Genomic DNA, 14,426 nt, shown 5'->3' with positions numbered 1-14,426 from the left:
AGTTAAAGTGACCTAGTGACCCCATGTCTGTCTCTAGTGCACAGCTTTGAGGTTAAGTTTAGAAATCAAGCTTTATGTATTAAAGTAGTGCTGCAGGTTGTGGTGGTACAGGACTGTCCTGTAATCTTAGCACTCTGCACACAGAGGCTGCAGGATGACTGCATTATGGAGGCTGGGCTGGGCATGAAGTAGGTTAGGGGTCAGCAGAGTCGGAGTAAGAGCCAAAGTGCAGAAGACGCGCATGATGCTTTTTAGTAAAAGCAGATTTGTGTGTGTGTGTTTCATTTTCAAGGTTTGTTTTTATTTTACATATATGAATGAGCATTTGACGGGTTGTATATAGGTACACCAAGTGTGTGCCTAATGCCCAGAGAAGCCAGAAGGGGAGATCTGAGACCCTGGAATTAGAGTTTGTGAGCCCCATGTGGGTACCGAACCTGGGACCTCTAAGATCACCAAATGCTTTGTCAGGTGTATTATAAGGAGATAGGCAGCATTTAGTTCAAGCCTGGCAGAGCCCAAGTTTGTCAAATTTCATATTGCTTGCCAGCCTCATGTCTGTGAATGAAAATCGATTAGCTCAGGAGAACATGGCCACTCAGAGACACGTGTCTTTGACATGTATTGCCCTTGATTTTAAATTAAAATTTGTTAAGGGTTGGCCTCATGCACTGTGTATTCAAATGCTAACTTGTGTGCCCTGAGTTCTGCTTAAAGCCCTGACGTGGGCATTGTCATGAATTTTGAAGAATCTCCTCTATCAATGTGGTTGGTGTAAAGAATGTTCCCCAATTAACTCAAATGGACTGAATAGCAAAAGACTGGGCAGAGTAGAGAGGAAGATTAGACTTCCAGTCTCAGCCAGGAGTCCCAGCAGGGAGAAGGAGTTCACCATGAGGCAGATGAGGGTAAAAGAGAAGGCCATGAGGTAGAGGAAGAAGGGGATTGTTGCTATGAGGTCAGGCATGACGAGGATTCACCAAGGGGGTTCTCTGTGTGCACACCTAGCTACACCAAGGAGCCAAGGAGAGACTAAATGTAAGTAACTCGGAGTATGTGGCTGGGAAGTAGCTAGGTACCATCTAGGCTTAAAAGTTTTGCTCAGCTATTCTGATTAAAGCTTACTGACTAAATCAGTAGATCTCTGTCTCAGTTAGTTGGGAGCAAGGCCGGTTAGGAAAACTGCCACTTTTAAATTTAATCATATGAACTGTCTTTGGTTTTGAAACTCAGCTTTCTGTGCACGGCCCAAGCCGACTGTTCACCTAACCTCAGTGAGTCTGATGTCCATTCTTCCGTTGTAGAGTTGACGTGGTAGAGTCAGAGAGGAGGTGATACCATACATCTAATAGTGGTGCTATTAAGTTTTCAGATGTCTTTTTAGTAGCTATTACTTTACATTCAGTTACCCAAGAAATTACTGTGACCAAAAATCTGAGTTAATATGGGTTTACTTTCTTCCCTTCACTCTGAGTAAGGAGAAGCCTAGCACTGCTCCAGGAGAGCACGGATTCTCTCACTATAGTTCTGCCTAAATCTCTAAAGTGCTGGGTCTTTTTTTTTTTTTTTTTTTTCCTACATAGAGGTTGTTTTGTTTTTGTTTTTTTTTTTCTTCCTTCCTCCTCCTGTGGGCTGCTGTCTGTTCTTTTTTGACAGGCTCTTGGGGTGCAAAGCTGGACGTTGGTGTAGAGGCTTACTCCTTTATGTTGGATGTGCTTCCTATGAGACAATGTTGGAATAGTTTGTCTTTAAGTCTCTTTAGGGCCTTTTAAAGTTAAGTTTCCACTTTCATTTCTAACTTGAGGAATTGGTTATACACTGGAATAATGATGATTTCTTAACATTCTATGGGTCTCTATCATTTGTAGTAATTTAAAAATTTTCAGTTTTCTGCCTCTTAGGGGTTGATGAGAGAAGGAGACATTTCAGGTTGAAGTATGCCCTTGCAGGCAGCAGGGAGGTTCAGCCTCCTTGAACCGAACATCGAACAGGAACACAAAAGCATATTGACAGATTGCTATACAAAAATTGTTTTTTCTTTGGTGAAACAAGTTCCTCATACTAAAGCCTATAATATAATCTATATGTTTCCTGAAGGAAAACATCACAGCTCTGGAACTTGTGTACTGCTCCAGGTGTGCCTGGAGTGTCTTGTTACCAAAGTTATGCAAAGGCTGTTAAGGTTTTCCAGAAAGACAACTCTATAGACAACAGAAAACAACCAGTGTTTTCTACAGTGATTTCTTTAAGGTCAAAGTACGTATAACTGTTCATTCTGATGTCTATTCTAGAGATAGTGAAAAGCCTCTATTTCATCATAACGATTACTTTAGATATAATAATCCTACTAGAATTCCTACTATAAAAAATGAACTTTAAATCTCACCATGCGTCCTGCATTCTGCAGACTGAGCTGCATTGCATGCACCCTTGATCCTATGAGAAACCTTGCCTCAGTGGATGTCAGAGACAAGCGATTAGGAAAGCCTGAGCATCCCCTTTAAACATTAGGGGAGTTACTATCCAGTTTCTACAGAAAATGAAGGCAAACTAAGTGTGTGTGGTGTCTGAATGATGTGCCAAGTCAGTTCTCAGTGTTGTGCAGTGCATTCGTAGTGCAATTGAATTAACGAAGCCCTGTTTTGCAAAGAAGACTTAAACATGAGAGAGTTTTTATCTTTTTATAGATGTTAAAGTGACACCAAGGACAGTGATGTTGGTGGATGGAGGTTGGCCGTCTACCTTAACAGCAAAGGTATTTTACAATACTGAGAGCTCATGTTTTGGTATGAATTTCACTTTCTGTTTCTCATGTCTCTTACCTCAGTGCTCTTGACAGTGAATTCAGGAGAAGCAATGTTGTTGTGGAAAGGAAAAACCTTGTGAACGCCTCTAATCATGAATCTCACTGCAGTGGTACTGCATATAGTATTTTACACCGGGACATAGAAACCCAACAGAATACCTCAGTGGAGACCATGGTGGGATGTGGATTGATTTCCTGCTTCTGGGTCCTAAGCAGCTAGACTTTTCAGCCAGATTGAGAAGTAGTTTCAGCTGTTGCTGAGCTGCAGATTTTGTTCGTTATTCTCAGTAGAAATATTCCAGGGAAAAATAAAGTCAGGAAAGGTTCCTTGTGCTTCTGATCGATAGTCATGTTCAGGCTCCATTTGAAATGCCAGTCTGCCATGTGCAATCTATAGCAGGCCAAGTCCCCTGCACAGGTCCACAATGTAGTCCTGCTCTTGCTTACAGATCAGGGTACCTAAATGCCAAAACGGAGAATCTCAGGCTTGGCCTGCCTCTAGGACCATGTGCTGACATGCATCTGCTCATTCAGGGCCAGGGGTGAACGCCTGTTGCAATCCTGCTTTCCAGTCCCTGGTGTGGTAGCAGGTGTTGCAAGTTTGTTGTTGGCTTCATATCCAGATGATTATCAGGAAGGTGGAATTTTGAGAAAAGTTTCTTGCAAAGATTCAAACAGAAGGGTCAGGGTAGAGGCCCTGTTCCTCAGGTAAATGTATGCACTGTGCATCATGGGGATTGGACAGGTTGACTGTTCTTATAGGGATGCTTCTTTTTTTTTTTAAAGGTTTATTTATTTATGAGAATATGAGTACACTGTAGCTGTACAGATGGTTGTCATGTGGTTGCTGGGAATTTAACTCAGGACTTCTGCTCTCTCCCACCCAAAGATTTATTTATTTATTTATTTATTTATTTATTTATTTTTGGTTTTTTGAGACAGAGTTTCTCTTTATAGCCCTGGCTGTCCTGGGACTCACTTTGTAGACCAGGCTGGCCTCGAACTGAGAAATCCTCCTGTCTCTGCCTCCCAAGTTCTGGAATTAAAGGCATGTGCCACCACTGCCCAGCTGTAGTATTCTATTGAGAACAGAAAGTGTATGTCAAAATTCGATTTTATTTCTATGCATGTTCTATGAGAGTACATACATTTTTACATTCTTACCTCTCTAGTTGGCAACATGAACTGAGGTTTGGGGAGCCTAAAGATGAAGCAGACTAAGCATAAGCATCTTTTTTCAGGGAATGAGACAGTTTATATTTTGAGGGTTAGGCACTTATGAGCATAGTTCTCCTGCCTTCAAGCTACATACAGTTACAGAGCCAAGGTCACCTGAATTGTGGCTGTATATAGTCACAAGAGCACTGTCATATTAATTCGAGCTATATACAGTCATGAGGGCAAGGCCACATTAGGTCAAACTGTATATCAGTGGCTCTCAACTTTTCTAATGGTGTTATAGGTTAGTACAGTTCCACGTGCTTATGTAGGGGTACCTGCATGTTGGCTGCCCCATCTGGAGACAGAGCAATAGTGTCTCAATTCCTACGCCATTAAGAGATAGTGTTTCCCAATGGTTTTAGGCAGAGTCGCAACCTACAGGTTGAGCACTGCTGTTGTAGACCTTTCGGGTGAGCTGTAAAGTTGTTAGAATGAGATTTCTCTGGGTATTTTATGTAGGCACTTAGTACTATGAACTGTCTCCTCTTAGCATTGCTTTCATTCTCTTCCGTAAGCTTTAGTGTGTTGTGACTTCATGTTCCTTGAATTCTAGAAAGTCTTTCATTTTCTTCCTTTATTTGTGTATTGACACAGTTTTTCTTCGTTCCTTCATTCCTTCGTTCCTCCCTTCCTTCTTTCCTTCCTTCCTTCCATTTATTTTTTCTCATACAGTGCATCCCAAACAAAATTTCCACTCCCTCACTGCTCCCATTCTCCTCCCCCTTATTCCACTCCTCCTGTTCCCTTCAGAAAAGAGCACAGCTGCCAGGTATAGTAGCTGAACAAGGCCTGAGAAGACACAATAGGACTAGGCAGAAGCTGGATGAGGCAGCCTGGTAGTATGAAAAGAATTCCAAGAGCAGGTAAAAGATTCAGACTCCCCATCGCCCCCCACAATCCCTCCCTATATTAGGAATCCTACAAGAGCCCCAAGCTAAACAACCATATGTGTAGAGAACCTAGTGTAGACCTGTGTAGGCTCCATAATTGCCTTTTCAGTCTCCATGATTCCCTATTAGCCTAGGTTAGTTGATTCTGTGGGCCTGTTCTCTTGGTGTCCCCAACCCCTTTAGCTCTTATAATTCTTCTTTTTAAAATTTATTTATTTATTTTATGTATATGGGTACACTGTAGCTAAACTGATGGTTGTAAGCCTTTATGTGGTTGTTGGGAATTGAATTTTTAGGACCTCTGCTTGCTCCAGTCAACTCCACTTGCTCAATCCCTGCTGGCTCTGGCCCAAAGATTTATTTGTTATACATAAGTACACTGTAGCTGTTTTCAGGCACGCCAGAAGAGGGCATCAGATCTCATTACAGATGGTTGTGATCCACCATGTGCTTGCTGGAATTTGAACTCAGGACCTTTGGAAGAACAGTTGGTACTCTTAATCACTGAGCCATCTCTCCAGCCCCCTAGCTCTTACAATTCTTTCTCCCCCTCTTCCACAGGGTTCCCTAAATATTGCCTAATTTTTGACTGTGGGTGTCAGCCTCTGCTTCCATCAGCTGTTGGAGGAAACATCTTTGATGAAATTTGACCTTTGCACTGATCTATGAGTATAGCAGAATTTTATTAATAATTGTTTCATTGATTTTGATTTTCTTTTTCAAGTTGTGTTTGACTTTATCCTAGATCTCTGGGCTCTCCACTGCCTAGTTGCTAGCTATCCAGGAAGTGTCTGACATGGGCTTCCTCTTGTGGCATGAGCCTCAAGATAGAGCAGTCATTGGCCACCCCCACAAGTTTAGTGCAGTGCCCCAGCACATCTTGTAAGCAGGAAGGATTGTGAGTTGAAAGCTTTTTGTCTGGATTGGTATCCCAGTCCCATCCCTGGTAGACTCTCTTGGTTACAGAAGATGTCTCCTTAATGCTCCATATGCCCCACTACAAGAGTCTTTGCTAGGGTTACCCTCATAGATTCTAGGGAATTTTCATAGCATTAGGTATCTATCTCACCTCCAAAATGTGCCCCCCACTTTTAGTAGTCTCCATGTACTCTCTCCCTCCATCACTCTGCCCATACTTAATCCCACCTGTTCTCATCCCCACCCATCCCCAGCCTACCTGCAAAATCTATTCTATTTCTTCTTTCCAGAGAAATCCAGAGAGATGTCTCAGGCATTAAAAGGTTAGGCTTACAATCAAAATACCCCTAACCCATTTTTTAATTCAGTAGAGAGTTGTCCAGTTTCCATGAGTTAGTAAGCTTTCTGCTGTTACTCTTCCCCCCCCCCCCAACTTTTAATTCATGGTGGTATGATAGGATGCAGGAGTATTTCAATTTTCTTGTATTCTAAAATCTTTGTACCCGAGTATGTGGTTAATTTTGGAGAAAGTTCAGTGAAGTGCCAAGAGGAAGTTATGTTCTTTTATGTTTGGGTGGAATGTGCTATAAATGTGTGTTATTATGGCCATTTGGTTTATGAAATCCATTAGTTCAAGTATTTCTCTATGCTGGTGTTGTCTGGATGACTGTATCCACCTTGTGACTTTTAGAATCTGTTGAGAAGTTGGGTATAATTTGAATAGGTCTGCCTTTATATGTTACCACTCGGTCATTTTCCTTTGCAGCTTTCCTTTTAATATTCTTGCTTCATTATGTATGTTTAGTGTTTGATTGTTATATGGCAAGATTATTTTTCTTTTCTGGTTCAATCTATTTGATGTTCTGTATGCCTTTTGCAATATTATAGGCATCTACTTTAGGCTAGGAAACTTCTGTTCTGTGGTTTTGTTAATTTGTAGCAATGAATATGTGAAAGTACAGCTGTGTAGACAAAAGGGTATTCCATGTAGCATACTGTGACACACTGTAACTTCCACAATGAGATGTTTTTGTATCCTTTTGTTTTTTATTTTGTATTTGCTTTTGGATGGGAGGTTGTAAGGGAAGAGGGTTGTATTTGAAGGGACAGGGAAATAAGTGGGATTGGGGTAACTGATGTAAAATTTACAAAGAATCAATAAAAAGTATATAAAAAAAATTTCCTGAGCCTTTGAACTGGGATTCTTTTCTTTTCTCTATTATTCTTGGGTTTGGTCTTTGCATAGTGTCCCAGATATCCTGGATATTTTGTGTCAGGGATAACATTTGCTTTAATTGATGGATCCATTTGATCTATAGTATCTTTAATGCCTGAGATTCTCTCTTCCATTTCTTGTATTCTGTTGGTGAAGATTGCCTCTGTCATTCTTGTTTGCATTCCTGATTTTTTTCTATTCCAGAATTCACGCAGGTTTTGTTTTCTTTATTGATTCTATTTCTATTTTCTTGTATTGAATTCTTTTATTTGTGCTCCAGCCCTCCACCTGACTTTCATTAAGGGATAATGTTAAAGCTGAGATTGTTTGCCAGAGAAAACCCAGTTCCACAATTTTGAGCCAAATTTGAAGAAGCTTTATATATTTATGTATGTATTTTGTATTATTTTAACTGGCTATTTTATTTATTTACATTTCAAATGTTATCCCATTTCCCTGTTTCCCTTCCACAACCCCCCTATCCTATCCTATCTCCCCTTGCTTCTATGAGGGTGCTCCCCTATCCACCCACCCATTACTGCCTCACCACCCTAGCATTTCCCTACACTGGGGCATCGAGCCTTCACAGGAACAAGGATCTCCCCTCCTATTGCAGATAAGGCCATCTTCTGTTACATATGGAGCTGGAGCCATAGGTCTCTCCATGTGTACTCTTTGGTTGGTGGTTTAGTACCTGGGAGCTCTGGGGGTTTGGTTGGTTGATATTGTTCTTCCTATAGGACTGCAAACCCCTTCAGCTTCTTGTGTCCTTCCCCTAACTCCTTCATTGGCACCCCCCGTGTTCAGTCTGATTGTTGGGTGTGAGCATGCACATCTGTATTAGTCAGGCTCTGGCAGAGCCTCTCAGGAGACAGCTATATCAGGTTCCTATCAGCAAGCACTTTTTGGCATCAGCAATAGTGTCTGGGTTTGATGTCTGCATATGAGCTGGATCCCTACCTCAGTGGAGCAGTTCCTATTGAAGAAGCTTTATTAAATGCTGAACAAGATGAACTTTGGTCAGGACCACTCTCTTTATTACCCAGCTGAATAGCCCCAAGACATCTGTTGTAGGGGCTTTTATGGAAAATACCATGTGGTCACCATATTTTCCCATGAGACTTGTTTTTTGAGAACTACAACTCCCAGCATCCCATGATGTTACTTGGTACTTGAGTGGGAGGTGCTTACAGGTTAATTTAGGGCATTGCAATTTATTCATTTCCTCCAATTGTGTTTTCCTGGATTTCTTTAAGGGATTTATTTATTTCCTCTTTAAGGAGCTGCATTATGTTCTTATCCTTGGTTTTCAGATCTTTTTCTTGTGTTTCAGCTATGTTGAAATATTCAGGGCCTGTCGTGGTAGGATCTCTGGGCTTGTTATGGGGTCTGATTAGATAGGTCCAGCACGCCTCAAAATACCAGGTCAATGCAGATGACAATTTTTTTTAAGATTTATTTATTATATGTAAGTACACTGTCTTCAGACACTTTTTCTTCTCGCTGTGACTCACTTGCTGTTGCTGTCTTTAGACACCTCAGAAGAGGGCATCAGATCTCATTACAGATGGTTGTGAGCCATCATGTGGTTGCTGGGATTTTGAACTCACGACCTTGGGAAGAGCAGTTGATGCTCTTAACCGCTAAGCCATCTCTCCAGCCCGCAGATGACAAATTTATTGTAATCAAACTACAACTGAGTCATCAATGCGCAGAACAGACTCGGGAGCTGCATTGGGACTTCAAGCCAGAATGTTACAGAGCTTTTAAGCTTGAAAATCACAAACATCTGTGTCAAATTGCAGTCCTCCAGTCAGCATTTAGGGATAGGGGACTTCCTTAGGAACATATCTCTGTGGTACGCTTACCATATTTCTGTTGTTTGGTTTATTCAATTGTGGCAAGGTGATTTCCCTAGCATTCTTGTCTCAACTTGCCACCCAGGATGTCAGTTATGCACACACATCTTTAATCCTGTCAAGCAGGATGTCAGTTACCACGGGAGGTCTTGGGAACTTAAACATTATTTCACCCATATTCAAAAATGGAAGTTTTATCCAAAATGGCTTCTGTTTGGTTTCTTTTTCCAAGCTTTGGTAGAGATACATTGCCCTGGCTGTTACTGATTGTGTTCTTAAGCTAGCATCTGGTTTGGGGGTGTTTATGGGTCAAGGTTCTGATTTCTGGGTTTGTTTTTGTTGGGAAGGTGTATTGTTTCTTGGTTTCTGTCTCCTGTCTGCAAAGAGTGCATTGCTTTGTGTTGCCTGTTTTATTGGCCTGTTCAGCTGCTGTGTTCATTGGGAGTGATTGTTTTTGTTGGAGGCTGGGGGAAGAGGAGCCCGGGGCAATGATTTGTTATAGTACTAGGAGTGACAGTGAGGATTATTAGGTTTGGGGAAATGGGATGGATAAAGTTTATGGTCAACCTACCTGGACATGTGTCAGGCATGGCCTATGGTTGAGCAGGGTGTGTTGGCTTAAGTTTAGTGCCGGGGCACACTGAAGAGGGAAGAGGAAGGCCAGGGGGTGTGGCATGGCATATTCTTTCTGTGTTCAGATATTTTCTTTAATTTCTTCCTTCAGAGACTTGAAGGTCTTGTCATACAGGTCTTTCAGTTGCTTGGTTAGAGTTACACCAAGATAATTTATATTATTTTTGGCTATTGTAAGGGGTGTAGTTTCCGTAACTTCTTTCTCAGCCTATCTATTATTTATATACGGGAGAGCTATTGAGTTTTTTGATTTAATTTTGTATCCAACCACTTTGCTGAAGGTGTTTATCAAGTGTAGGAGTTTTCTGGTTGAATTTTTGGAGTCGCTCACGTATACTACGATATCATCTATGAATAGTGATACTTTGATTTCTTTCTTTCCATTTTGTATTCCCTTGATCTCCTTTAGTTGTCTTGTTGCTCTAGCTAGAGCTTCAAGTACTATGGTGAATATATAGGGAGAGAGTGAGCAGCCATGTCTTGTCTTTCAAAAGCTTGTACTCCACAAAATTGGGGAATCTAAAAGAAATGGTGATTTTCTAGATAGCTACCACTTACCAAAGTTAAACCAAGATCAGGTAAACTATACAATCTTATAACTCCTAAGTCAATAAAAGCAGCCTTCAAAAGTCTTGAAACCCAAAAGCCCAGGGATAGAAGGTTTTAGTGCGGATTTCTACCACACTTTTTAAGAAGAGCTAGTACCTATATTCCTGAAACTATTCTACAAAAGAAACAGACGGAATATTGCCAAACTTTTTCTGAGGCCACAGTCACCCTGATACTCAAACCACAAAAAGACTCCACAAGGAAAGGGAACTGCAGGCCAATTTTCCTTATGAACATTGATATAAAAATATTCAATAAAATACTCACAAAACAAATTCAGGGACACATCAAACACATCACCCACCTTGATCAAGTAGGCTTCTAGTCCCAAGGCATCTAGGTCCCATTACCAGTGTGAGAATTACCTTTAGCTGATCTGTTGTGTAGTGTTCACCAGAGAAGTCTCCTGTGATATGGATTAAGACAGTAGAAAGTCGGGCCGGGCGTGGTGGCTCACGCCTTTAACCCCAGCACTTGGGAGGCAGGTGGATTTCTGAGTTCGAGGCCAGCCTGGTCTACAAAGTGAGTTCCAGGACAGCCAGGGCTATACAGAGAAACCCTGTCTCAAAAAAACCAAAAACCTAAAACCAAAAAAAAAAGACAGTAGAAAGCATCTATTAACATCTGATGACTCCACTGAGTATTTTGGATCCAAGTGTATTCCTGACCCTTTTTCAGGGTGAGCTTCTAAGCACAAAGCCACATCCTTTGTTGACACTTCAGTTAGCAAGAATAGTTAAACAGAAGCAGAACTCACTACACACGCCAAAAATGAAAGTTACATTTAGTCTTTCCCAGAACTAAGGACTTTGATGGATTAGGTCTTTGCATTTGTTTTTGGCAGGTGGTGCTGCGTTTGTGTTGTGTTTAAAGGCCAGGAGGGTGTTTCCACTGTGGCATCAGTTAAGGTCTGGGATTGGAGTGGGTGTTATATGGCTAGCCTACAGTTTCTGGCCAAGTAGAGAAATTGATTTTGTTTTAATTAAGCATCTCAGACAAATAATAAATGAGGGAAGGGTCACTAAGGCTTCTGCTGGACAGTGCTCAGTGTCCATTTTAAATGCCACCAAGCCTGTGTTAGGTTAAAGCTGGTCATGCAGCCACTTTGCCAGGTATAGAGAGACATCCCCCATCATCTGCTGGAAGAAGAAGCCACCTCAGTGTAGGAAAGGAAGAACTTAATTTTATCTCTCTGCAGGCATTCATGGTTTCTGCCTGTCTGCTGAGGCACAGGGTATCAAGTGAAGTCAGTTTTGGTCCCTGCTTTCCAGTCTGCGGGTGTAGTCGTAGGGAGATAGAGGTGCTACAGCCTTTAAATATAGAATAGACCCAGGAATGTGCAATATTAAGATAATTTTTGTCCCAAGTCCTGGATAAACTGAGTATTTCCTTTAGGCTGGTAACAATTAGACCAGCTTCCTCCCTTTTGTCCAATTAAAGGCCAGGTGTGCCCCATGTAGAGAAGTTCAGGAGGTAGAAATTACTAACCATTTTCTCAATTCCTTATAGACACTAAACAGATGTTTCAAGATGCTGTGCCCTTACCCATGTCTGAGCTTGTCCACACTTCCATCCTGATGTCCTTATGTGGGTGAAGATGATCCCAACCTGGAGCCAGCACAGAAAAGCCCATAACCTGTGGTCCTCACCACCTCTACAGCAGTGAAGGTCGTCAGTATCATCCTATGGACCCACCACACCCATCTGAAGAAGGCTCCAGGAGATAACAGAGATGGGTGGTCACCAGGTCCTCCAACTCCCTAAAGATAGGACTAACGTGGGTCCTATTATTATCGTTGTCCTCTCTTTGTCCTTTTCATTATTCTGATAATTCCAAATATTAACCCTTTAAATATTGTCAACTGTGTGCAGCCACTTGTTTCTCCGTCTCTTCTTTCTTGATCATTATTTCTCTCCAGGAATGCATGGCCTGAAGTATTTACAAACCTTGTGGTATCAGATGAATGTAGATGCTAACTGCTGCAGAGAAGGATGTGGGTGATTGTTTATCACTGAGGAGATGCTCCTGCTCCTGAACTTTCATCTGAGGGCCTGAGGGTTTTTCTAGACAAGTCAAAATGTCCTCTGTCTCACATCATAACTTTAGAAAAATGTGTATTGATTACTGATAACAGAACAAATTTTGTAGTTACCTTAATTTCATTCACTTGGTAATGACTAAACCAGTGGACATAAGACATAAGAGGAAATGTTAATTTTCATTTCAGGGTCTGTTAACTTTCAAAGACGTGGCCATAGAATTCTCCCAGGAGGAGTGGGAATGCCTGGACTCTGCTCAGCGGACTTTGTATAGAGATGTCATGTTAGAGATCTACAGCATCCTGGTCTCTGTGGGTGAGAATAGTTTTCTTTTGGGATTTCTACTTCATTCTACAGTGTCTATCAAATGTGTTTACTATTTGTATCTGTCCATTGTCTGAGTCTCAGCTCTCAGTCTGTCCTAGACAGTGCTGATTGTCTTGTTTATACAAACATTTGAAACCAGTCTACCTTGTGCTTACATTTAGTAAAATCCTTCAATTTAGTAGTGCATTTATATGTATCTGACATTTAGTAGCACATAATGTGTGTATCTGACTGTAAAAGTTGATTTTAACATTTGTGTTTTTTCATGTGTTAATTTTTGTTTTTTGTTTTTTTTTTTTTTTTTTGTATATCCAAAATGTGTTTATTGGGAAGGTTCTCACTCATCTTCAATCAGGGGCTTTCAGTGCTGCCTACTCCTGAAGAAGCATCCCTCTGTCAACCTTGTTTTTCCACCTGTAGGCTGACAGAGGACAGTGGAGCAGCCAACACACAAGACTCCCATTTGTGCATGGCTAAAAACCGTGGTGATTTTATAGCATCCTGGGCATTTCACATCCATAGAGTAGGAATTGGGGCTCTGCACCAGGCGCTTTTTCTTTTGTTTCCTCTTCTCTTCTGGAAAGGAATGAAGGAGATCCTTTGTGAGAGGCATGTTCTCATAGGGAGGTCGTCACCACCGGAAAGCTCATGTGTTGGTTTAAAGGAGAATAAATATATACAAAAGCTCAAATATATTTCAGGAACGTCTAAAATACTTGTCAGCAAATAACAATTAGAAATTCACTTGTGTATTTCCCATCCTGTTTTCTCTTATGCACTAGGTACAACCCAGTGTGGGAAAGCCAGCTTTAATTATCATAATTTTAAAAAGGTGTTGTTTGTTTCTTCAAATACACAGGTCTTTCAATATCAAAACCAGAGCTACTCACCTGTCTTGAACAAAATGAAGAACCCTCCATTGCAAAAGGCATAGAACCAGGTAATTTGTAATGAAACAATGTCTTATGGTGTTTCTTTTTTTTTTTTTTTAATATTTATTATATGTGAGTACACTGTAGCTGTCTTCAGACACTCCAGAAGAGGCCATCAGATTTTGTTACGGATGGTTGTGAGCCACCATGTGGTTGCTGGGATTTGAACTCAGAACCTTTGGAAGAGCAGTTGGCGTTCTTAACCGTTGAGCCATCTCACCAGCCCCTTATGGTGGTTCTAATTCAAGTAGTAATCTTAACTTGTAGAGATATTACCCTATCACCTTTCTAGAAATGATACTTAAATAATGTATCCAGAATGTAATGCACAGTGGAATTACATTATTTCTCATTTTATCCAAATAGTGTTGAGTTAAAATAGAGTATCATAGTACCAATTTGGCAATGTGTATTGTGTGTTTTACCATGTTGTATTTGTCTGCAGAGGTCCAGTGCTGATTTGTTTGCTTAGGTTTTTTTTTCATATATATCATAATATGTCATATATATTTTCTCCTCTCCCCGTCTACATGCCTTCACCCACGCTGACCCAACATCATGTTTTCTCTCTCACATGCACTCTTCCTCTTTCTCAAAAATGAAAACAAGACTGAACAATCATAAAAGACCAACGATTTGCTTTTCTGTTGGAAAAATGCTCTTGCACCTGAGGCTTAATTGTGGCTAATATACCCAGTGTCATTCCTCTGACGAATACTGATCTTCCCTTTCACACAACCTATGGATTTCAAATAGGTGCTTGGCTAGGAGAGGGAGTTTGCACCTATTTTTCCTTCTCTGCGCTGTGAGTTTCTCAGTCTTGAGCTTGTACAGGTCTTGCATATGCTGTCATAATCTCAGTGAGTATATGTGCTCATTAGTCCTGCTGTGTCTGGAAAATGCTTTTTCTTGAGCGTTATCCACCACCTTTTGTCTTTACAGTCTTTCTGCTGCTTCTTTTTTTTTTTTTTTTTT

At 41.0% G+C, this 14,426-nt stretch overlaps 2 protein-coding genes across 3 annotated transcripts in view; one reads left to right on the top strand and one right to left on the bottom strand.

Moving 5' to 3' along the window:
• Positions 1 to 14,426, top strand: part of LOC110298494 (zinc finger protein 85-like) — a 28,349-nt gene that overhangs the window by 1,338 nt on the left and 12,585 nt on the right. The window contains exons 2-5 of one of the 2 annotated variants that reach the window (XM_021167785.1): positions 2,688 to 2,755; positions 11,662 to 11,929; positions 12,381 to 12,507; positions 13,379 to 13,459. In XM_021167785.1, coding sequence (XP_021023444.1) covers positions 11,885 to 11,929; positions 12,381 to 12,507; positions 13,379 to 13,459 — 253 coding nt within the window. In that variant the 5' untranslated portion in view covers positions 2,688 to 2,755; positions 11,662 to 11,884. The remainder of the gene's footprint in view (positions 1 to 2,687; positions 2,756 to 11,661; positions 11,930 to 12,380; positions 12,508 to 13,378; positions 13,460 to 14,426) is intronic. The other variant, XM_021167784.2, reaches the window with a different exon arrangement.
• On the bottom strand, positions 12,881 to 13,132 carry LOC110298496 (40S ribosomal protein S27-like). The gene has a single exon (XM_021167787.1). The coding sequence runs from the start codon at positions 13,130 to 13,132 to the stop codon at positions 12,881 to 12,883; it is 252 nt and encodes an 83-aa protein (XP_021023446.1).

This window comes from Mus caroli, chromosome 7 (genome assembly GCF_900094665.2).
Source record: "Mus caroli chromosome 7, CAROLI_EIJ_v1.1, whole genome shotgun sequence".
Taxonomy (NCBI): domain Eukaryota; kingdom Metazoa; phylum Chordata; class Mammalia; order Rodentia; family Muridae; genus Mus; species Mus caroli.
This window is presented reverse-complemented; position numbering and strand designations above follow the sequence as displayed.

Bases quoted from the DNA above. Each gene is read 5' to 3' on its own strand.
- LOC110298496 (XM_021167787.1), bottom strand. From the start codon at position 13,132: ATGCCTCTCACAAAGGATCTCCTTCATTCCTTTCCAGAAGAGAAGAGG.